The 23,281-nt window shown below is 45.3% G+C and overlaps 1 protein-coding gene across 1 annotated transcript; it reads right to left on the minus strand.

The window, feature by feature from the left end:
* Positions 1-973: 973 nt before the first annotated feature.
* Positions 974-23,233, minus strand: SELENOS (selenoprotein S). The gene is made up of 6 exons (XM_073568827.1): positions 23,055-23,233; positions 21,273-21,398; positions 20,200-20,306; positions 10,063-10,152; positions 5,608-5,689; positions 974-1,592 (listed from the first exon to the last, which is right to left on the minus strand). Exons 1-6 carry the CDS (start codon positions 23,131-23,133, stop codon positions 1,513-1,515), a joined length of 564 nt encoding a protein of 187 aa, XP_073424928.1. The 5' UTR covers positions 23,134-23,233; the 3' UTR covers positions 974-1,512.
* Between the last annotated feature and the right edge of the window lie 48 nt (positions 23,234-23,281).

Consider the following 23,281-nt stretch of genomic DNA (forward strand, 5'->3'; position numbering starts at 1 on the left):
CTACAATTTTCATAGACATGAAAATAAAGAAAACTCTTTAAATGTGAAGGTGTGTCCAAACTTTGGTCTGTACTGTATGTAATCGATATTATACAGTGTATTACATATTTACAATTTATTACAGTTTTTTGTGTTCTAAAGTTTTCCAATAAATATATATTCTGTTCTTAATATCTTGATTATTGTATCATAAAAATGATTAAATGTCTGATGTTCACATTGTACTACAATACATTTTTCACTTAAATATAAGCAATATATGTGGGAGTCGGAGTCGGTGTAAGGGAAATTGAGGAGTCGGAGTCGCAGGTTTGGCTTACCGACTCCACAGCAGCTCCAGACTTGCCTCCTATTGTGCAGAGCTGAGACGTCATTGGTGGGCAAGTGAAAAAGTAGTGGATCTTGAAGATTCAGCATGGCAGAACATTCCTCAGGTAACCAATAATGACGTTAATGATAGCAGCCACGCTGAGTACATGCATGTATTTCTACTCGTGGCGCTTACACTTCTTGCTGAATAAATCACAATGTCTTGATCACCATGATTTCCTTTTGTTTTTCCAGCATATCATTAACACAAAAATCATAGGATCAATAGTTACATCTATGATTTTTCCTCCTTGGTATTCCAGTTTCAACGTTGAGGAGTGACGAGAACCAGCCTTTTCTATGTTGGTTGTAGATCGCCTTCAGCCAAATAGTTATTTTTCCTGACACCCCAGTTTGGATAAAAATATATAAATAAGAGACAGAGGATATTTGCTATGGGAAGTTATGCCTCTTCAGAGAAGAGGTCCAATTCATACAGCTGTAATACATTTTACACAGAAGCAAAAAGGTCAAAATAAAACAAGGGTGGATGGAAAACACTTTTCCCTATTATTTCTGACCCACACCCAAAAGGCAAACATACTTGAATGTTCCATCAAATGTAAACCTTGTCCAAGACATCCACCATGTGCTGGAGAAAGAATTTATGTTGTGTAAAAGCACACTTTTTAATTATACAGCATTTGTCAAATACAGAAACGATTCTTGGAAAATCAGATCACAACTCTGTACACAACTGTACATAATCTCCCATGTCTTCCAGATAGTTTGCACCTTTGCCATGATGCTCATTATCTATTTATTCACCGACTGAAAATATGACAATGAAAAGACACAATATATGGGCCGACCGCCACGTCACATCAGTCACCCTTATTGGCTTCTCGCCATTTCTAAGGAAAACGTCATTAAGAGCGTCACAATGCAGTGAACCAAATCCAATCTGCTAAACTGACACGACACCGGACTTTCCGGAAATGCAACGTGTCCCTCGAAATGCAGGTGTCACATTGCACCTAGTCCTCGTCTACAAAAACTGTCTATTAATTCACTGAATGTTCCATGTAAACTCCAGATGAGGGATATTAACGAGATGGACAGAAGGAGACGCTTCATTTACGGGCGGTGCAGTCCATTACCCTTACTGGTATTAAGAAAGAACACCAGCAAGGCGCTTTAGCCTCATCCCCCTGCAGAGGGACCTCTTCTTCCAGGTCTCCAGGCACATGTACCTCCACCATCACCTGTTAACGGGTTGTAACCTAAAGAGAAAAAAAAAACGTATATCAGCATGGCTTTTATTTTAGAGTCCTTGCAGTGTTATTTTAATGTCTGTAAAAAGCGCTGGGGAAATAATAGCACTACATAAATGAGTAAAATAAATATATTTTATATATGGGAGAAAAGAAAAAAAAAGGTAGTCTCCTGTTCTGTAACTTTAAGAAAACAGTTTGTGTGCCCTCTGCAGGGCAACAAGAGTACTACACTTGGACTTGTCATTTCTGCATAAAGCCCTGGATCCAACCAAGAGGTAACGTTTTTCCTTGTGGAGAAGGACATGACAAGCAACTCGAGATGAAGAGACTTAAGCCACAATGCTCCTCTGGGAAAAGCAAAAGTGTCTCCATAGAGGAAGCGGACTAGAACTCATACAGCTAAATCAGATCTCACGCTTTGTACTGACGAGGGGCAGCACTCCAAAACACTGTCTGCAAAGTGAGATTCTGCTTTTGGTTTTTATCCTAAATCATGCGACAAGGCTCATTATAGGGTCGACATTGACTTTTAGAATTGCTACTTCCTATAGGTGGCGCTAGAGCTCGAGTCCTTTTCCTCTCTGAAGACACAATTTGCATAAAGCCCTGTTATTCTGCACAATATCTCTGTGTGCCGTCTTATAAAGTTCAGCCTTCTTCATATACAGTGGCATGTAAAAGTTTGGGCACCCCTGGTCAAAACTGCTGTTATTGTGAACAGTTAAGCAAGTTGAAGATGAAATGATCTGTAAAAGGCCTAAAGTTAAAGATGGCACATTCCCCTGGTATTTTAAGCAAAAAAAAAAAAGCACCCTGCATGGTTAGTACCTAGTAGCACCTCTTTTGAGAGTATCATAGCTTGTAAATATTTTTAGTAGACAGCCAAGAGTCTCAATTCTTGTTTGAGGGATTTCATTAATTCTTCCAGTTCTGTGAGATTCCTGGGTCGTCTTGCATGCACTGCTATTTTGAGGTCTAGCCACAGATTTTCAATGATGTTTAGCTCAGGGGACTGTGAGGGCCATTGTAAGAGCTGCAGCTTGCGCCTTTTAGGTAGTGTATTGTGGATGTTGACATGTGTTTAGGATCATTATCCATTTGTAGAAGCCATCCTCTTTTCACCTTCAGCCTTTTTACAGATGCTGCTATGTTTGACTCAAGAGTTTGTTGAAATTTCACTGAATCCATTCTTCCTTCTTATCAGTGAAATGTTCCCCATGTCAATGGCTGCAACACAACCGCAAAACATGATTGATCCACCCCCATGCTTAATGATTGGCGAGATGTTATTTTTCTGCAATAACTTTGATCACTGTGGACAGAGTTCTATATTAACTTCATCGGTCCACAGGACTTGTTTCCAAAATACACCAGACTTGTTTAGATGTTATTTTGCATACTTCTGATGATGAATTTTATGGTGAGGATGCAGGAGAGGTTTTATTCTGATTCTTCCATGAAGGCCATATTTGTGCAGGGAAGATGCAAGTGACCACGGTCAAAGAAGCGCTCAGGACACGACGTCAAAGGATACTTTCTTTATTCCACAACGCGTTTCGATGGCCAGACGCCATCTTCATCAGGTGGCAAGATAATTATGACAACAGGAAGGGGTATTTAAAACTAGATCAAACAATGAAAATACAAAACCAATCTACCAATATCAATAAAAAGATCAAAGGAATATAAAATGGAATCAAAGTGATAAGATACAAGAAGTACTAAATGTGATTAAAAAAAAGTAATGATTGTCATAAATGAAAAACAATAGTTATTATAAATTAAAAACAATTAAAACATGTTAAGATGGTAAAATAATTAAAATGCAATAGTATTACTGTATTTCGCCACATTTTCAATGGTGAGGCTCAAACCTTCAGGAGCCAGTGTGCCTAATTTAAAAATCCAATAACTCTCTCTATTAATTAAACTCCTGTAACGATCAGAAACATTATCTGGTATATGGTCAATAATAGTGAGCCTTAGTGATCTTGGGTCCTTCTGGTGCATTATGGAAAAAGGTTTTGATAAATGATGTAGTAAAAAACCATTCTGGATGTTCTGGCGGTGTTTAACCGTACGTGTATGGATTGAATGGTACGGCCCTCATACTGGAGGCCACAGGCGCACTCAATTAAGTATATTACATAAATCAATTGACAACTGACATGGCGATTGATTTTATAACTAATGCCCATGGTGTTGGATCTAAATTCCTTTGCCCCATGTGTAATGGATGCACAATAAAGGCATTTAGTGGTTCTGCAGGCAAAACAACCTGGATTTTGATCTACCTGAGTTATACAGGGGGGTTAAAAGTATCACTGGGAGTGACCAAATTACATCTTGTCTTTCGCTCCCTCTCTGAGGGCACACGGATGGAGCTGCAGCGGACCTACCACCCTTTTAACCACATAACTCCCTGTGGCCTCATCCTCAGCGCTCCCTGGAGACCGTTATCTCATCCTCTCATATTTGTGCAGGTGTCTCTGAACAGTAGAACAATGTACCACAACTCCAGAGTCTGCTACATCTTTCTGAAGGGCTTTTGCAGTCCACTCTGGCAAACCTATGGGCAGCACTCACTAGAATTTTGCTTGGTCTTCCAGACCTTATCTAGACCTTCACTATTCTTGTTAACTGCCATTTCTTAATTACATTTTGAACTGAGGAAAGACCAACTTGAAAACACTTTGCGGCCTTCTCCTGCTTTGTGGGCCTTCACCGTTTTCATTGTGCTAGGCAATTGCGTAGAAGAACTCATGGTGGCTGTTTTTTGGCACAAGGATAGAGGAGGCTAAGTTTTTATGAAGCTGTGAAATTTGAATCACCTGGCTTTTCCTAAGGATGATGAACAAGCCATAATCTTAACAGGATAATTAAGGTCTGAAACCTTGATCAAAGTTATCCAAGCACACAACTCTTCAAGGGTGCCCAAACTTTTGCATTGACACATTTTCCTTTTTGTAATCTTTAAAAGGTAAAAAAAAAAAACAAAAAAAGAAAAACACTTTTTTTTACTAAAATACAAAAGGAAATGTGTCATCTCTTTAGCCCTTTTAGAGATAACTTCATCTTCAACTTGCTTAACTGTTCACAATAACAGTAATTTTGGCCAGGGGTGCCAGAGGATCAATGGTGAGAGGGAGCTAAAAGCATGACTCCAGCGGTTTTTGTGATTTCAACTTTTGGAGTGGTATGACTAATCTAAGTTCTCTGCCCCTAGCATTTTATTTACCAGCCATCTGTCATGTGTTCATGACAGAAGACCTCCATGCTGGTCATGGTGAATCTCTATGAATCACGCCCCGTGGCTGGCGTTCATAGGATATTGTGATTTCTGCTACATATAGCTGGGTTGAAGCTCTTCTATGTGTAGCACAAGCGATCAGACAATCTCAGCTTAAAGTCTCCTAAGGGGACTATCAAAGCAGGTTAAAAGTAGAAAAAAAAAACCAAAACCCACGTTCAAATCACCCCCCACTTCGCCCCATTCAAAAAATAATAATAATAATAATAAACACATTTGATATCGCCGAGTTCACAAATGTCCAATCTTTCAAAACATAAAAGCAAATTAACCTGTAAATGGCGTAATGAGGAAAAAAATAAATAAAATTGACTTGCCAGAACTTCATTTTTTTTGTTTTGGCCACCTCAAATTTGCAATAAAATGGAATAACAGGCAATCAAAACATTGATACCTGCCCCAAAACAGTATCAATAAAAAACGTCAGCTCAGGGTGCAAAAAATAAGCCCTCACCCAGCCCCAGATCCCAAAAAATAACAACAAGAGAATTTATTTTTTCAGCAAATTTTTTTAATAAAAAAAAACCAAAATCGTAAGGTGGCAAATGGGGTTAAGAGTACCAGAGCTGTCATACTCCCTATTGGCACCTCAGGAGTCATAGTTCGCTTGTTTCTCCATGTCGAATCAGTAAGGCTACTGGTTTATTTTAAACCCTTGAGCCATTTTCTACCACGCCAACCTAGGGTCTCCAGCATTTAGGACATACTGACCTCCGTCTCGGAGAGGCCTCCGATTTGGCTTTGGCTTAGGCGTAGTTGATGAAGCTGATGAGCTGGGAGACGGCTCTTGAGGCTGTAATGGGAAAGATAGTCAGATGCTAATAGTGCAAGAAAATAATAAATCTTCAAAGTAGAAAAAATTATAGGTGGTAATTTTTACGCTATGTGACCAGTATATATGTGGGTATATTAAAATCCTGCAAATAAGCCGTTAGCCAACATGAAGCATCCTGGAATTCAGAGACATGTCCATTTTTTTCTGGTATCACTGATGAAAAGTTCAAATACATGTCTATGGGTCTGTGAAAAACACATACAGCAAGTGGATGGTATCAGTGTGCAGTCCTGGTTTAACATTGCAAAGTATAGGAGAAGATTGTAATTTATTTATCCATCTGTCATAAAACACTGATGACACATGGATAGTAAAAACGGACACAAATACCATACAAGCACCCAAAACACTGATGACAATGGTGACCTTTTCATGTAGGTGTTTAAACACAGACGTGTGAATGAGGCCTGTGTATAGTAGCCGATACTGTCCTGCTCGTCAATGGAGGTCAATATGCTTCATCCTTGGTCAATAGGAACAACATCTCTTTCCCTTCCTACTCGACAACCCCTGCTTAATCAGCTTAGGTCCCCATAAATAATAAATACAATGTACACTTTGCTCCTGCAGCGGTGCGGTCCTAGTGATATCGGCATTGCCATTCCTGGTGGGGGGGAATGTCATATTGTGTCACACGATCGCAGCCACCAAACGTTACATCACCCACCAGACACAGCAGCATAGACTTCGCTGAAACGGCACCGCCGCGGTATACATTGTTTTTCTTTTCTATTAGGTCCTGATCTGATTAAGCAGGACTGTCCAGTCATCCTCTTTAAGGTGGCCATACACATTAGCTCAAAGTTGTTGCAAACAGACAGTTTCTACCAGCAAACGTCCAAAGGCCTTCTAAACCCCAATCATGTGTTTGGAAGTGGTTGTCAGATGACCCGCACAAATGGAACTCTCCCCCAACAAACTCTCCTTCCTTGCCATCACTGAAACCTAGCTCACTCCCTCTGACACAGCCTCTCCAGGTGCGCTTTCCTATGGCGGATTCCATCTCTCTCACACCCCTCGCCCCAGCAACAAACGTGGTGGAGGAGTTGGCTTGCTCCTCTCCGATACCTGCTCCTTTACCCCAATTCCTTTGCCACCCTCCGCTACTCTTCCCGCGTTCGAGGTGCACTCCATCCGCATCTATTCCCCCTCCAACCGGCTGTCATCTACCGCCCCCCAGAACTAGCCATCTCCACCTTTCTTGACCACTTCACCACCTGGCTAACTCCATTTCCTTTCTGCTGACATCCCCACCATCATCATGGGCGACTTCAACATCCCCATTGACACTTCCACCCCAGCTGCCTCTAAACTTCTATCGCTCACGGCTTCCCTTGGCCTCACTCAAGGGTCCTCTGCGGCCACTCACAAAGATGGTCACACGGTGGACCTTATCTTCACCCATCTCTGTTCCCTCACTAATCTCAATAACTCACCCCTCCCCCTGTCTGACCACAACCTACTGACATTCTCTTCCCTCTCCTCTCCTACTGCGCAACCCCCGCTCCATAAACTCGCTCACCCTCGCAGGAATCTCAAACACCTCAATTTACAATCACTCTGAGTCCCTTCTCCCACTTACAGACATAGCTTCCCTTCAGGACACAGATGCTGCTGCCACTTTTTATAACACCACAATAATAGCAACACTTGATTTGGCTGTCCCCCCATGCAGAGCAAAACTCATGCAATTAACAGACAGCCCTGGCTGACCAGCCTGACCAAAGAACTGAGACGGGTTTCCAGGGCCGCTGAACGGAGATGGAAGAGAACCCATTCTACAGAGCACTTCAGCGCATACAAGCAGTCCCTTGCCAGCTTTAAGTCCACGCTCTCTGCCGCTAAACAAACTTACTTAGCATCTCTCATATCCTCCCTGTCTCACAACCCTAAACAACTCTTCAACACTATCCATTCTCTACTCCTTCCCACAGCACCTCCTCCCCCTCCTCTCATTCCTGCTGAAGACTTTGCCTCCTTCTTTAAGCAGAAGATCAACAAGATCGGACAAAACTTTGGCCCGCAGCCTCCAATGCCCCTCTTAGCCGCTCAGCCCTGTTCTGCAAAAGCCAGCTTCTCCACCATGACAGATCAGCTCTCCACCCTTCTGTCAAGATCACACTTCACCACTTGTGCCCTCAACCCACTCCCGTCTCACCTCATCCCTAACTTGGCCACAGTCTTCATCCCATCTCTAACACACCTCTTCAACCTTTCACTTACAAATGGTGTCTTTCCCTCATCCTTCAAACATGCCTCAATCATACCCATCCTCAAAAAGCCCTCCCTTGATCCATCCTACTTGTCTAACTATCGCCCGATATCTCTTCTCCCTTACGCCTCAAAACTACTGGAACAGCATGTATATCTTGAACTATCCTCCCACCTCTCCTCCTGTTCCCTCTTTGACCGGCTACAATCTGGCTTCCGACCGCATCACTCAACTGAAACTGCCCTAACTAAAGTCAGAAACGACTTACTAAACGCCAAGAGCAAGCGACACTACTCTGTCCTCCTCCTGTTCTCTGCCTTAGACACCGTAGACCATTCCCTCCTGCTACAGACTCTCTCATCTCTTGGCATCACAGACTTGGCCCTATCCTGGATCTCATCATACCTAACAGACTGAACATTTAGTGTCTCCCTCTCACACACCACCTCCTCACCTCGCCCGCTGTCTGTTGGTGTTCCTCAAGGCTCTGTCCTAGGCCCCCTTCTATTCTCCATCTACACCTTTGGCTTGGGACAGCTCATAGAATCCTACGGTTTGCAGTATCACCTCTATGTCGATGACACGCAGATCTACCTATCTGTACCCAACCTCGCCTCCTTTCTGACTGAAATCCCACAATGTCTGTCTGCTATCTCAGCCTTCTTCTCTGCTCACTTTCTCAAACTGAACATGGACAAAACAGAATTCATCATCTTTCCGCCATCTCACTCTACCCCTCCACCAGACCTATCCATCAATGTCTGCTTTCTTTCCCCAGTCCCGCACGCTCCGTGCCTTGGGGTGATCCTCGACTCTGCGCTCTTTCAAACCACATAACCAAGCCCTCGCCTCCTCCTGCCGCCTCAAACTCAAAAATATTTCCCGGATCCGCTCATTCCTCAACCATGAAACCACAAAAACACTAGTGCATGCTCTTATCTCCCGCCTCGACTACTGCAACCTCCTACTCTCTGGCCTCCCCTCTAGCACTGGCTCTGCTCCAGTCCATCCTACACTCTGCTGCTCGACTAATCCACCTGTCTCCCCGCTATTCCCCAGCCTCCCCCCTATGCCAAGCCCTTCACTGGCTTCCTATTGCCCAGAGGCTGCAATTCAAAACCCTAACCATGACATACAAAGCCATCCACAACCCGTCTCCTCCATACATCTGTGACATGGTCTCTAGGTACCTACGCGCATGCAACCTTTGATCATCTCAAGATCTCCTTCTCTACTCCCCCCTTATCTCTTCTTCCCACAACCGCATACAAGACTTCTCCCGTGTGTCCCCCATACTCTAGAACTCTCTGCCGCAACACATCAGACTCTCACCATCAACGGAAACCTTCAAGAAGAACCTGAAGACCCACCTGTTCCGACAAGCCTACAGCCTGCAATGATCCTCGGTCTACTGAACCACCGCACGACCTGCTCTACCCTCTCCTACTGTATCCTCAACCATCCCTGTAGACTGTGAGCCCTCGCGGGCAGGGTCCCCTTTCCTTATGTACTTGTGTGTCCCTTGTCTTACACATGTTTATTATACTTGTCTATATTTCCCCTTTTCACATGTGAAGCGCCATGGAATAAATGGCGCTATATAAATGCATAATAATAAAAATAAATGGAAGCTGTATGGGTCATTCAGGTGGTCAATAGTCAGTGTGTGAATGGGGTCATCGTGCCAACAATCATTCATCTGCCCATCTTCATCTAATGTAGAAGGTCAGATTTTGAGAGAAGTGGTGTCAGATGTCTGGCCGCAGCTTCTCTCTATTGAAATAAAGTTGTCTGTTGAATAAAGGGTTTTTTAACAGAGCATTTGTGACAAACATCACCAGATGCTGTTTTTTTAAAAGGTGCTAAAGTTCGTTAAAATAATAACAGCGTGTACCCGTCCATGCTGTAAATGCAAATTATGAACAGACGTTTACAGCACATGGGGTCCAATATTAATGGATGAATGAATATTAATGAATGGATTGTCTGTAGACCACTAGTTCAGAACTGACTGTAGGATGAATTGGCTGAAATTGTGGCTCTCCGCTGACTCTTACTCCAAGGACATTGCATGAAAGCTGTAATCTGAAGGAAGTTTAGCCATGATACCCAGCCTTACCTGACTGACCGGGGCAGCCACCCTGTAACTCTTTCCTTCCTTCATACTCTCCCAGCTCTCAATCTTCTGACTTCTTTTCTCTTCTTCCAGCTGTAATGCAGGAAGGACAGTAAAAGAGCTGAGACACACAGTATACACCCGATACAAACTCCTGGTCACACCTCATCTAATGCCACAAACTAAAATGTTTACAGAACGAGTAATATTACTGATCACCACCAAACGAAAAGCCAAACGGCGCTCCTGGATCCTTGCCATGTATGGCAATTAACAAAAAAAATGGTTACAAGAGCTGTCATTCCCATTTTCCAGGGTTATTCACATGCGGTATGGTAGCATTTCAGCAAAATAGGATCTGATGGGCATTTCCAGGCTGATGGTCTTTAAAGCGGACGGGAGGAATATGATCCCAGCTGAGAAGGAGGGCCCTGTGGACTAGTGACAGTGATGGGGAAGACATCCCAGTTACACTGGTGAATCCTCATAATGAGAACTTGGAAATGCTCAAATCGTATCATTTGGCCTGTGTACAGGAGTGTACAGATTCTGAACCAAGCTTTTCTGATAAGTACACACTACAGATGCTAATATAGTAATCTGTGAGCCTAAAAGGACCCTATGCACAATATCTAGCTGCCGACTCCTCCCTACAAAGGAGCGCTCACTTAGCGGCGTTCTCACAGAAAACAAGAGCGTTCAGCCGTCAGACTCCTCTGATGATTATCTACCAAGAACAAAAGGATAGTCATTCCAAAATCGGACATGTTGGATCCTTATTTCCCCAGACATAATCTCTCAGGGGCGAATTGGAAAGCACCCACACACACTAAACAGTCAACCAAGCTCACCAATATTGACAGGTCCAGCTAACGTTCGTGTAAACATGGGCTTACATTAGCTGATTTGACAGCGTTAAAAGCCCGATTGGTGGTCATTTAATAGTCTGCTGACACCGGCAGATCACACTTGTTCACGGAGTGATCTGTATCGTTCACGATCATCTTGCAGTGCAAATAGGGGTCTGAAGAATTAAGGCTCCCATACACAGACTATCGACTGATGTCTCATGTGTATGGGGGAGACGATTGCCAGATGGTTCGGAGAGATGTCTGATTTCAGACTGCCGATTGCATTGCTCTCCCAGAGATAAGTTGTGGCCAGTGTCAATTAGCAGCTTCCTCAAAGAGACCACAGGAGCAATTGGGCAAGGGAGAACTCCACGTATTAGGGTATGTTCACACTGGGCGTTTTTACTGTGTTTTTTTATGCCAACTTTCAGCTGCTTTTTACAGTACCAGCAAAGCCTATGAGATTCCAGAAATCTCATGCACACACATTGTTTTTTTTGTCATCAGGATTTTGTGCTTTGTTACTTTTTTCTGGATATAGAGCATGTCACTTCTTTCGGCGTTTTTCACCCATTGGCTTGAATGGGTGTTAAAAAAAACACAGGTATCATTATTTGCAGCCTTTTTGCCGCAGAAAAGTCATGGACAGCAACTCAACTTTATTAGCATGCACAAAGAGACACAAATTTGCCCCCCCCAAAAAAAAAAAAAAAAAAAACACACAACAAAAACGCACCTAAACCTGCGTTTTTGCTGCAGCTTCTTTCCTGCCAAGAAATCAGGTTTTGCTGCAGAAAAAAAAAACGCAGCAAGAACGCCCAGTGTGAACATACCCTTAAGCCCCATTTACATTTAGCGATGCATCAGCGATCCCGACCACGATATGACGCGGTCAGGATCGCTGGTGCATCGCTAAATGGTCGCTAGTGAGCTGCCACAGGCAGATCTCACAGCGATGCAGCAGCGGTCGTTACTTACCTTCCAGACGCGGCAATGATGACGTCCTCCCACCCTCGTCCACGCGTCGCTCGTCGGCGCCAGCAGGAAGCCGCCGCCGAGAAATGGACGTGGACGATCTCACGCGATCAGCGATAGCCAGCGAGGGAGCCGGTTGGAGGTATCACATGTAGCAATATCGCTGCTGCGTCACAAAATTGGTAACGCTTTAGCGATACCGCTAGCAATATCGCTATGTGTAAAGCCGTCTTTAGAGTGGCAGCTGAGATGGCCAACAGCCATCTAATGTATACTGTTAGCCTTAAGGGCCTGTCACATTAAGCGATATCGCTAGCAATATCGCTATAACGTCACTGGTTTTTGTGACGTATCAGTGATATTGCTAGCGATATCGCTATGTCTGATACTTACCTCCGACCGGCTCCCCCGCTGATTATCGCTGATCGCGCGAGAACGTCCTGGACTGTTTCTCGTCGTCAGCTTCCTGCTGGGCTTCCTGTGGCGCCAACGAGCGATGCGTGGACGTCAGGATCGCCTCGTCTGACAGGTAAGTAACGACCCCCGACCGCTGCTATGTCGCTGGTGAGATCTGCCTGTGGCAGCTCACTAACGACCACTTAGCGATGCACCGTCGATCCTGACCGCGTCATATCGCTGGTCGGGATCGCTGGTACATCGCTAAGTGTGACAGTACCTTTAGTTAGTATTGTCCTTTCTTAAAAGAGAGTAAAATACAAACACCTTCCTGTGCATCTGGCACCGACTGCACCACAGGGGTTCTAGCCTTGGGTTGATTCCCTGCAGGCAGTACACATTCTGGACAGCTGACCATTAGTGATAAGCGCACCTGCTTGGTTAAGGTGTTATCCGAGCCTGCTCGTGTGCCGAGTGTCACTGCATTGCCTAACTGGGGCACGGTGGCTCAGTGGCTAGCATTGCAGGCTTGCAGCGCTGGGGTCCTGGGTTCAAATCCCACCAAGGACATCATCTGCAAGGAGTTTGTATGTTCTCCCCATGTTTGCGTGGGTTTCCTCCGGGTTTTCCGGTTTCCTCCCATGCTCCAAAGCCATACTGATAGGGAATTTAGATTGTGAGCCCCCTCGGAGACAGTGATGATAATGTGTGCTGTGGAATATATGTTAGCGCTATATAAAAATAAAGATTATTATAACAGACAGTCTTCTGCATGCGTTGCAGCTGTCTTACAGCCATGAGACCTGCAGCCGCTGGGACTCGAACATATTTTTCGAGCTCGCCGAAGATGCTCGGGTGCTACCCAAGTGTCTTCGGCGTGCTCGAAAAATATGGTCGGTTAACACCTTCGCTCATCACTACTGACCATACCAGCTTTACAGTCTCACCCACTACTGCATCTGCCCTGGATGATAACAGCAGCAGACTACCAAGCTGAGACACATGGCTACTGTACCCAGCACATAGTCTATGGCAGCCATGGGCATCTTCTGTCGTCAGGTTCTGGGACCTGTGAGGAATCTCTGCATTCAGTGGTTTTATCAGAAAATCCAGTATGAACAAACTTTTCTACTAAAATGTAAATATTCCTCTTTAAAACTAGGAAACAATGTAATTTGGGTTGAAAAATAATGTGTGATCAAACTATTGGTGTATTGTCCAATTTACAATTATGACAATTTTTATATGTTGCTTGAAAAATTCTATATAAACGGTGTCAGAAGAAAATGCTGAAAACCTTTGCTTTCTGTGGACCCCCAGGAAACAGACCCTATGCATAAAAATGGTTCAAACAAAAAGCTTCAGTATTGCCAAAAGCAACCGATCCGATCACTGAGGTCATTATCAACCTGTTTCTGGGAATCCCATTATTGGCTATAGGTAACAGTCACTTTACTAAAGCAACTTATATTAGGGCTCAAAAGCTGTCAGCAATCTGATGGGGGACCCTTCATTAGCGTCTCTGTTGTGTTTCATATTAAAAGGGAAACGGTCACCAGGATTTTTCTACCTCGTCTGAGTGTAGCATAATGTAGGAAAAGAGACCTTCATTACAGTGATGTGTCACTCAGTTTACTGGGTGCAGTGGTTCCGACACAGTTCTTAGATTTAGCAATGCAGCAGAGTCCCGCCCACACCAGCCTCTGGATATACAATGGCTATAGAAAGAAAGCTGCTTATAACAAGAGGGGACGGAGTCGGATGAGCAGTTGTTGGAAAAGAGACCCCGATTCCAATGATGTGTCAATTAGTATACTGGGTGCAGCAGTTGTGATTCAAACAGAGTTTTTAGATGCATTATATAGCAGAGCTCAGAAAGCTTGACAGTGAGCTGATCATCAGTGCTGGGGGCATGATTGGACCAGAAGGTACAGGGGAAGTTACTCCAGCAGTGATAATCTCCTGTTGATAAAACATGCATTGTATTTAAACAGCTAATGCCTCTTTCACACATCCAGCACTGCGGAGACACCATCACATGTTTCTCAACGCAGTGATTCCAGAGCAATGCCCCCATCCCTTATGGGAAATATGCAAAAACATGCAAAACACAAGCCGCGGAGACACCATCACATGTTTCTCAACGCAAGCAATGACTAGCCAGGTCTTTCCCCGGGAAGGAACAACCACGGGAAGGGCAGCAATGCCTAGTAAAAGACTGTGAAAAATGAGGATGAATGAACATGTGATGGTGTCTCCGCGGCTTGTGTTTTGCATGTTTTTGCATTGCTCCTACTAGCCAGTTTCCTACTCCACACTGATGAGGGGCAATACCCCGAAACAGCTGTCTGTGGATGGATACCATGTTTAGGCATAGGTGGTTTCCTTTATTGGAGACTGCCCTTCCCGTGGTTGTTCCTTCCCGGTGAAAGACCTGGCTAGTCATTGCTTGCGTTGAGAAACATGCGATGGTGTCTCCGCGGCTTGTGTTTTGCATCTTTCACACATCCGTCTGTCACCGTCAAAATCCGCCGTTTTGCTAAAAAAACGGATCCGCCATTTTTCTTGGCGGATCCGTTTTTTTTCCCATTGAGTTGCATTACTGGCGGATCTTGACGGATGGTCATCAGCTGGATCCGTTTTTATACGGATCCGCCCAAATTTTGGCGTCCGCCGACTTGCCCGGACGGACAATGCAACTTTTTTTTGCCGGGCGGATCCGCATTTTACAGTGTGCATGGCCGGAGGATTGGTCTTGGTCTCTCTCTCCGGTTTCCTACAAATTTCTACCTTATCCGGATCCGTCAAAATAACGGTCCGGTGACACCCGTTTGTTTCAATCCGCCAACGGATCCATTTTCCGCCATTTTGCCGGATTTCAACTGAGCTAAAAAAAAAACAAAACGGATGTGTGAAACAGGCCTAAGAAGCGATACAGTACTGAAATACATGAATCAGCCCCTACCTCCATGCTGCCCTCAGATTACGTAGCAAAATTTTAATCCACATAGGCGATATGGATTGGGCTAGCCGCAGTGAGACAGCTCCTTACAGTCAACATCCTCTCTCAGTCTGGTACAGTAAAAATTGAAAATCACCATATCCATCCTTCACAGTAAGAGGAAAGCAGAGAAATGTCAGCTAAACATACAGATTACAGGTAGGACCAATTAACTCCCTAATGTATGGGGGCTGCCCTTTACAGTCAGAGTAATACACAGTCTGTGTGGTGAGCCATCCTGGTAGTATGGGCTGTGCTCTGACATCCCAGGAGTCATTGAGAGATGTGATGCATCAGCTCTGGTCTAGTGCTCTGCTCTGGTCATATCCCCACAGTCCCGGCTGCTCGGAGCAGGAGAGGACGCTACCAGGACCTAGGTGTCACTATTTGCTTAGGGTAAGCGAGCCAGCAGTTTTTACTGCCAACATGACTATTGTTCTGTTGCGGAGGAATCCTGCCAAGACGTCTCCCCTCATCTGTGCTCATTTACTAAAGTACGAGCCAGCTTCTGAGAAACCCAGACGTGCAATAAGAGAAAGGCAGGGTGCAAGAGTCTGCAGTCAGGCACAGGGAGGCATTAGGTCTATTGGAGGCTGACCACTGTCAGACTTAATAAGGTTCAGCACACCTTATGTTTACGACCACCATGAATGCTCTGTTGAGATGCATCTTTTTTTCTCTGAACTGGATGTGACAGGTACCAATTTTCACTAGATGAACCCCCTGCCACCCCTCATCCAGTGGCAGACTTCATGGCATTGTCAAGATCCATAAACCCTTAGATCTCATGACTGCCCTCTGGTGTCTAATCACCAGAAATACGGTTCACAAATAGAAGAGCGTTCAGCAATCAGAATGTAAAAGTAAAAAAAATAAAATATATATATATATTTTGTATATACAAGGTTGAAGCTTTTGAGTAAGGCGGAGTGAAAAGATGCAAAAATGCAATCCTAACATACAAAGTATAAAAGTGCTTTAGCAAGTGCTATGAATTAAATGATTTTATGAATTTATTGTGGTGTAGTGACCACTGTGTCCGCTAGGGGGCGCTGTGTGGGTGTCCCAGGGAGAGGATGAGAGGCAGGATGCTGAATGATCGTTATGTATCCCAAGGTAGGTGGCCTTGGGATGGAAGCTTGAATGTGTGTGTTGATCAGCAGAGGTACTGCTGAGCTTTCGTTATACTAGGTCAGTGAGAGCTTTCCAGGTAGCTGGTGAGACGGGTGGAACCAGCTACCTACAAACCCACCTAGGGGCGGGGTCTAGAACCCCATAGTAAAGTGGATGTGTTTGAAGGCCCTGCGATGAGGTCATAGCCATGTGATCCAGTGGGCGTGGCTACAGACCATATAAGGTGACCAGGGTAGGTCACATGAGTGAATGCTTGGACCCGATTGGTCCGTATGGAAGGTCTCGTGCAGGGAGAGGTGTGTCTTCCTAACAGCACGTGTGGACGCTGTGTTTAATGGCTGCAAGTGCCTGAGAGTTCCCATGGGAGGGAATGGACGTCTGCAGTGTGCTGACGCAACCATGAGGTAACCCGGCCACGGAGTGAGATAACTGTGAGGCTAGAGCACCTGCGTATTGGGCATTGCATAACCTGTGACACTACAGGGTTAACATCGTGGAGCTCTGTCATGGACGCTATGCTGTTGTATATGCACTTTCTGTTGCTGTTCATGGTTTATGATGCTTAATAAACCGCATGGACAGTTGGAGTTATATGAGAAACCAGTGGCGGACCTGGTTATTTGGCTGCCTAGCGAGTGTCCCCTACCTGAATAACAAGTGCTACCTTACATTATGATTACATAAATAAATCCATAATCAATATACATATGTGTACAGTTATTATAAAAGTATGAGAAAATGCACCTTACACATTCATACGGATGGAAATAGATGGCTAAAAGGGGATATAGGAATCAAACTAGTGAAGCAAAAGATACACTTTTCTCATACCCCAAGATCAGACAATAGAGCAGGTGGAGGCGTTGGTCTGTTCCTATCACCTAACTGTACCTTTCAGGTTATCCCTCAAGCACCCTCACTTGTCTTCCCTTCTTTTGAAGTCCATTTTGTATTAAATGTAAATATTTTTTTATATCAAACAATTTATTAAAAAGAAAATTTTGCAGTTTTGGACACTGGCTGAGGTTATTCTATACTACTTCCTATTTCAGGAAATGCACACGAACGTTAGGCGCAATAAACAGACTCATACTCTGACCCAAAACATTGGATCACACTTGAACCAATGTTAATATATGGGGCCATGAACAGGTCAGATTTTTTCCTCTGACCGCAAGTCAATAAATACGTGGAAACCATCAAACGTCACTTGGATGATGTCCGATTCGAGAGAATCTGATCACACGGTGCTGACACAATGATCAGAGTCTGATCAGAGTGCGATTTGCATAATCTGCCATATTCTCTCCAATGAGGAGAATACAGGGTCGTCTGCGCTGCCCTTAAAGTCATTATGATGAGACGGGGAGCAGGGTCAAGTGCGACCTAGCCAATTGTGGATAGTGGATCCCAAATTATCATTGTAATCCTACCTCTGATGGCAATGATCTTGCTGAAAACCGATCCTGAAGGGACAGAAATTGCGGTATATTATATACTAGAGCATTTGACGGCAATTGCCCTGACTTACATACATGGGGATCCCTTTAAGAGAGGCCTGGGGTCAGAACCAAAGCACTGGACGGATTTGCCCTGACTTCCATACCAGAGATCCCTTTAAGAGAGGCCTGGGGTCAGAACCAAAGCGCAGAGTGGATTTGCCCTAACTTCCATACCAATGATCCCTTTAATAGAACACTGGGGTCAGAATCAGAGCGCTGAGGGATTTGCCCTAACTTCCATACAGGAGATCCCTTTAAGAGAGGCCTGGGGTCAAAACAAAAGCGCTGGATGGATTTGCCCTGACTTCCATACCAATGATCCCTTTAAGAGGGTAGATGTGCCCATGGGACGAAGGATGTGTGATAGGTATAAGGGCATGGGAGAGGGGATTCATTTCTGTCGTGCTCTCTGCTCTTTTCTGGGGGGCAGACAATGGCTGGGAGCTTATGTTCCCAGGGATGCTAGATTTCTCCCACCATGTCAGTGTCTGCTGAGGTGTTGTCAACTGGGAAAACTTGCTCATAGCAACCAATCACAGCTCAGCTTCTTTTGAACAGCTCTTGGTGAAATGAGAGATGCTTTGTGATTGGCTGGTGACACACATTCATTTTTATACATAGAGATAAGCAGCGAGTAAGGAGATAATAAACCACTTAGGATCAACAGTTTAATAGCAAATGTGGTATGAAAACTTAACTTTTAATATTACCAATATCAATAAAATCTTTATAACCAAGCAAGTCCTCTTAGACTAAAAGTGCAACAACACACAAAAAACGGTAACATATACATATAGTATGTCACCAGCACTGACTAACATATAGGACCTCTGGTCCTGGCAGTATTAGACTGGCAACAAAAAAAAGAACCTAATTACAGCCAGGTACAGTACAGACCAAAAGTTTGGACATACCTTCTCATTCAAAGAGTTTTCTTTATTTTCATGACTATGAAAATTTGTAGATTCACTCTGAAGGCATCAAAACTATGAATTAACACATGTGGAATTATATAATTAACAAAAAAGTGTGAAACAACTGAAAATACTGTATGTCTTATATTCTCGGTTCTTCAAAGTAGCCACCTTTTGCTTTGATTCCTGCTTTGCACCCTCTTTTGCACAAAGCAAAAGGTGGCTACTTTGAAGAACCGAGACTATAAGACATATTTTCACATATTTTCACACTGTTAATTCATAGTTTTGATGCCTTCAGAGTGAATCTTCAATTTTCATAGTCATGAAAATAAAGAAAACTCTTTGAATGAGAAGTTGTGTCCAAACTTTTGGTCTGTACTTTAGTCAATCAAAATATGTCTGTTATAAACGATAGCACGTCTCTCTATACACACAATGGCATATCAGGACATATAGGTCATGGATGCAGATACAGTTGAAGAAAATGATGGAGGAGGCAGCCGTCAGCTGACACTCCCTTAGTCACCATTTCACTCTCCATCTGACATCTCAGAGCAGCATGGAAAGAGAAGAGGTGAGTAGTTATTTATATTTTTTAATGTGTGGCCCGTTACACTGTACGGTGGACTAGGTGCGGCCCGTTACACTGTGGAGTGTAATGTGGAAGAATTCACTTTGGGGGAATTATACTGTTTTAGGGTGGCAATTTTGTTGGCTTCATACTTTATTCTTTTGTATTTATTAATTCAAGTTTTTTTTATCCTTTGTTATTACATATTTAAATTAGACCATTGGGCCATATATTTTTACTGCTCTTACACAACTTCTTATTCCAGTACACCCCATTTGTGATGTGTTTATTTTATTCGCACATCTATTAATTAAAATGCCGTTTGTCATGGGACAACCCTGTTAAGTTTGTTCCATATAAAAAGGTTCATCGTTATATGTGATAAGAAAACACTTTCTGAATTGTAGACTTTTTTTTTTTTAAATAAATATCAAGAATAGCCCGAGACTATAACAAAGTTTTATAATTTTGGCTCTTTGTGTAAGGGCCCCTTCACACATCCTGATATTTCCGGTACTGGAAAAACAAAGTACCTAAGCTGTGTGTTTGTGTGCAGCATCAGTGTGCACGCGTGCGGGACGTTTTGCAGCCCCTGCTACTGGTAAAAACCAGACACGTCAGTGTATTTTGCGCATGGACATGAGGTTTGTGGAAACACACCGACATATGCACAGACCCAAAGTGTCTTCGGTACATGTGAAAACTGTCAACAAATGTACTGGAAACGCTGACGTGTGAAGGAGGCCTAATTGAATTTGACATCCCTTGGCATGAGAGGATCCCTACTACCCACCTGTCTCTGCTTCTCTTTAAACTTCTGAGCCTGAGCATTGAGCTCCTCCTGCATCTTCAGCCTGGCTGCAGCCACGGCTTCCTGCCTTCTAACCACATCATCGGGGTCTACAAATAAAAGATAAGATACACTAGAGACATCACACTATGCCGCTGCAGTGCCCAATACACTGCTCCCAGCTGGTGCTTCTGGAGACACGCATCCAAAACAAGCAGTGGCTGTTCTAGCACCAGCCCACGGCTGTTACAGCAGGAGCTCGGCTATCAGTTACACTAAGCGCCCAATGGAGAGTGCGGCCATGGGCTTTTTATACACATTATCAGCTGAGCATTCTGGTCTGTCCGAGGACCTGCAAGCACAGATGTGTGAATGCGGCATAAAAGACGAGGATCCTCAACAGGGATCTCCCTCTATCAATTTAAAGTAGTTTTCCCCTTTCAGAAAATCTTGGACCACAGCGGCGCTTTATCCTTTGTATTTGGGTCCAGGATTGAGTCTCCACTGCTGCTACCCATGTCCGGTATTCGCCTGGATTAGCTGCAGCGCTGTTAACATGATATCAATGGCACAGTCAATGTCGGAACGTGGATAAGTGAAGATGGAATGTTGGAGCTGAGGAGCGTGAATGACATACAGTTTATGGGGTTTTTTTTTTTTTTTATAGCAATTGGACCCTCGAGAGCGATATTTTCTAAAAGGTAACAAATCCCTTCACGGACCCAATAAGGTGTATGAAAAGGGACTTTGTCAAGTGGACAAATACATTTTATGGTGATAACACCATGTAAAAGCTGCAAGGGGGACTCTTGCCACTCCATCAGGTTACGGCTCTCACGGGGACACTGCCCCCCCCAATCGGGTGACAGCTCTTATGGGGACATTGCACACTCATTATTGATCATGGCATTTAGAGGGTTAAACAACCAGCGGTGGTGCTCTGGTGCTGGCATCGGCCAATAGCTGTTAAGCAGGAGCTCGACGGTCACCTGAACATTCTGGTGCAATGTTGGGAAGAGGATAAAGGTCATGTGGAACAAACAACAAAAACAAAGCTGCAATATATACACACATACCTTCTGTGGATCTGGGTGTGGGTGTCAGCAAGGAGTCGATGTGCTCAGAGAACCGTTGTTTCAGAAGAAACAGTAACATACAGCTCAACAGGATAAACCAACCATAGGTCGACAGCACTGTGCCCACTGCAGGAAGAACAGACATCATCAGGGACCCAGCTGCATTGGCCTCACCCTCCCCTGCTCCTCTCATTGTGGCAGAATGTCCCCAATACACATCTAATCTCATACTAACGTGAACCCCGTAAGGACCACACCGGTACCCTGCGAAGGCTGCGCATACAGAAGGCTCCATGAGCCATCATCTTTTTGGAGTGTACAATTTCCCTGCAGCGGTTCCACAGGACACAAAGCATCGTGGTCCGTACATGGACCGGTGAACGCAGCATAAAAGAGGAGGCTCCTGAGCATGAAGATCCCCCAATTAACTTAAAAGGGGTTGTCCCTTCTCAGAAAATCTTTGTCCACAACGGTACTCTACCCACTGCCTCCAGGTCCAGCGCTGAGTCTCCGCTGCCATCAGTGGCTGGTACTAGCAGCGGAACCAGCAGCATCAGACAGTCTCTACTGGCGGAGCTCAACACTTAACGGAAGCACTGTCAAAGTGATGTCAGAGGTGCAGCCAGGGGAGCTGGACCAGGGGAGGGTAAAGTGATAGCAAACAGCCCCTGGGGACCAGAGATTCCTAAAAGGTGACAGCTCTCACGGGGACACCCCCCTCCCCCAATACACGAGACTGCTCTCACGGGGACACCCCCCTCCCCCAATACACGAGACTGCTCTCACGGGGACACCCCCCTCCCCCAATACACGAGACTGCTCTCACGGGGACACCCCCCTCCCCCAATACACGAGACTGCTCTCACGGGGACACCCCCCTCCCCCAATACACGAGACTGCTCTCACGGGGACACCCCCCTCCCCCAATACACGAGACTGCTCTCACGGGGACACCCCCCTCCCCCAATACACGAGACTGCTCTCACGGGGACACCCCCCTCCCCCAATACACGAGACTGCTCTCACGGGGACACCCCCCTCCCCCAATACACGAGACTGCTCTCACGGGGACACCCCCCTCCCCCAATACACGAGACTGCTCTCACGGGGACACCCCCCTCCCCCAATACACGAGACTGCTCTCACGGGGACACCCCCCTCCCCCAATACACGAGACTGCTCTCACGGGTACACCCCCCTCCCCCAATACACGAGACTGCTCTCACGGGTACACCCCCCTCCCCCAATACACGAGACTGCTCTCACAGGCACACCCCCTCCCCCAATACACGAGACTGCTCTCACAGGTACACCCCCTCCCCCAATACACGAGACTGCTCTCACAGGTACACCCCCTCCCCCAATACACGAGACTGCTCTCACAGGTACACCCCCTCCCCCAATACACGAGACTGCTCTCACAGGTACACCCCCTCCCCCAATACACGAGACTGCTCTCACAGGTACACCCCCCTCGCCCAATACAGGAGACTGCTCTCACGGGGACACTGCCATCCCCCAAATGACATGACAGCTCTCACAGGAACACCACCTAAACCATCTGCTGGCTCTCACAGGGCCTCGGGGGTGTCACTGCTCTGTCCCCATTAATAGCTGCACTTCCTGTCATCTCCATGCTCGCTGCTCTCTCAGCTCCCTTTATGTTGCAGCATTAGTCACCTATCTGCAGTGTACTATGGCGCCACCAGCTCCTCCTGCGACACAAGTGATGGCTGCGCCCTCAGTGCTGCTCGTTACACTGGACACAGCCTGCGCACCGACCTGTCTCCTGGAAGAACACGCTCCACTCCAGCTCTATGTCCGGCTTTGCGGCGGGCACCTCCCGGTCCCCCAGCTCCATGCTGACGGTGCCGAATTCTTGGATCCGGCTTCTGTGTTTACCGCGCTGCAGCCAATGAGCGCTCAGGATGACGTGTCTCTGCCTGACGTCACACCGGAGGTATCCTGCGTTCCAGACGCCGCTACTGCGTGTCACGGTGATTTGGCCA

Source organism: Dendrobates tinctorius, unplaced genomic scaffold, assembly GCF_039654945.1.
Source record: "Dendrobates tinctorius isolate UK_male_01 unplaced genomic scaffold, ASM3965494v1 ptg000022l, whole genome shotgun sequence".
NCBI classification, from domain to species: Eukaryota; Metazoa; Chordata; class Amphibia; order Anura; family Dendrobatidae; genus Dendrobates; species Dendrobates tinctorius.

Excerpts from the sequence above, each read along its gene's own strand:
- SELENOS (XM_073568827.1), bottom strand. The coding sequence starts at position 23,133 with ATGGAGCTGGGGGACCGGGAGGTGCCCGCCGCAAAGCCGGACATAGAG. Across the intron at positions 10,153-20,199 it reads TTAAAGAGAAGCAGAGACAG|CTGGAAGAAGAGAAAAGAAG; the intron begins GTGGGTAGTAGG and ends CCTGCATTACAG. Across the intron at positions 1,593-5,607 it reads GAGGCCTCTCCGAGACGGAG|GTTACAACCCGTTAACAGGT; the intron begins GTCAGTATGTCC and ends TTTTCTCTTTAG.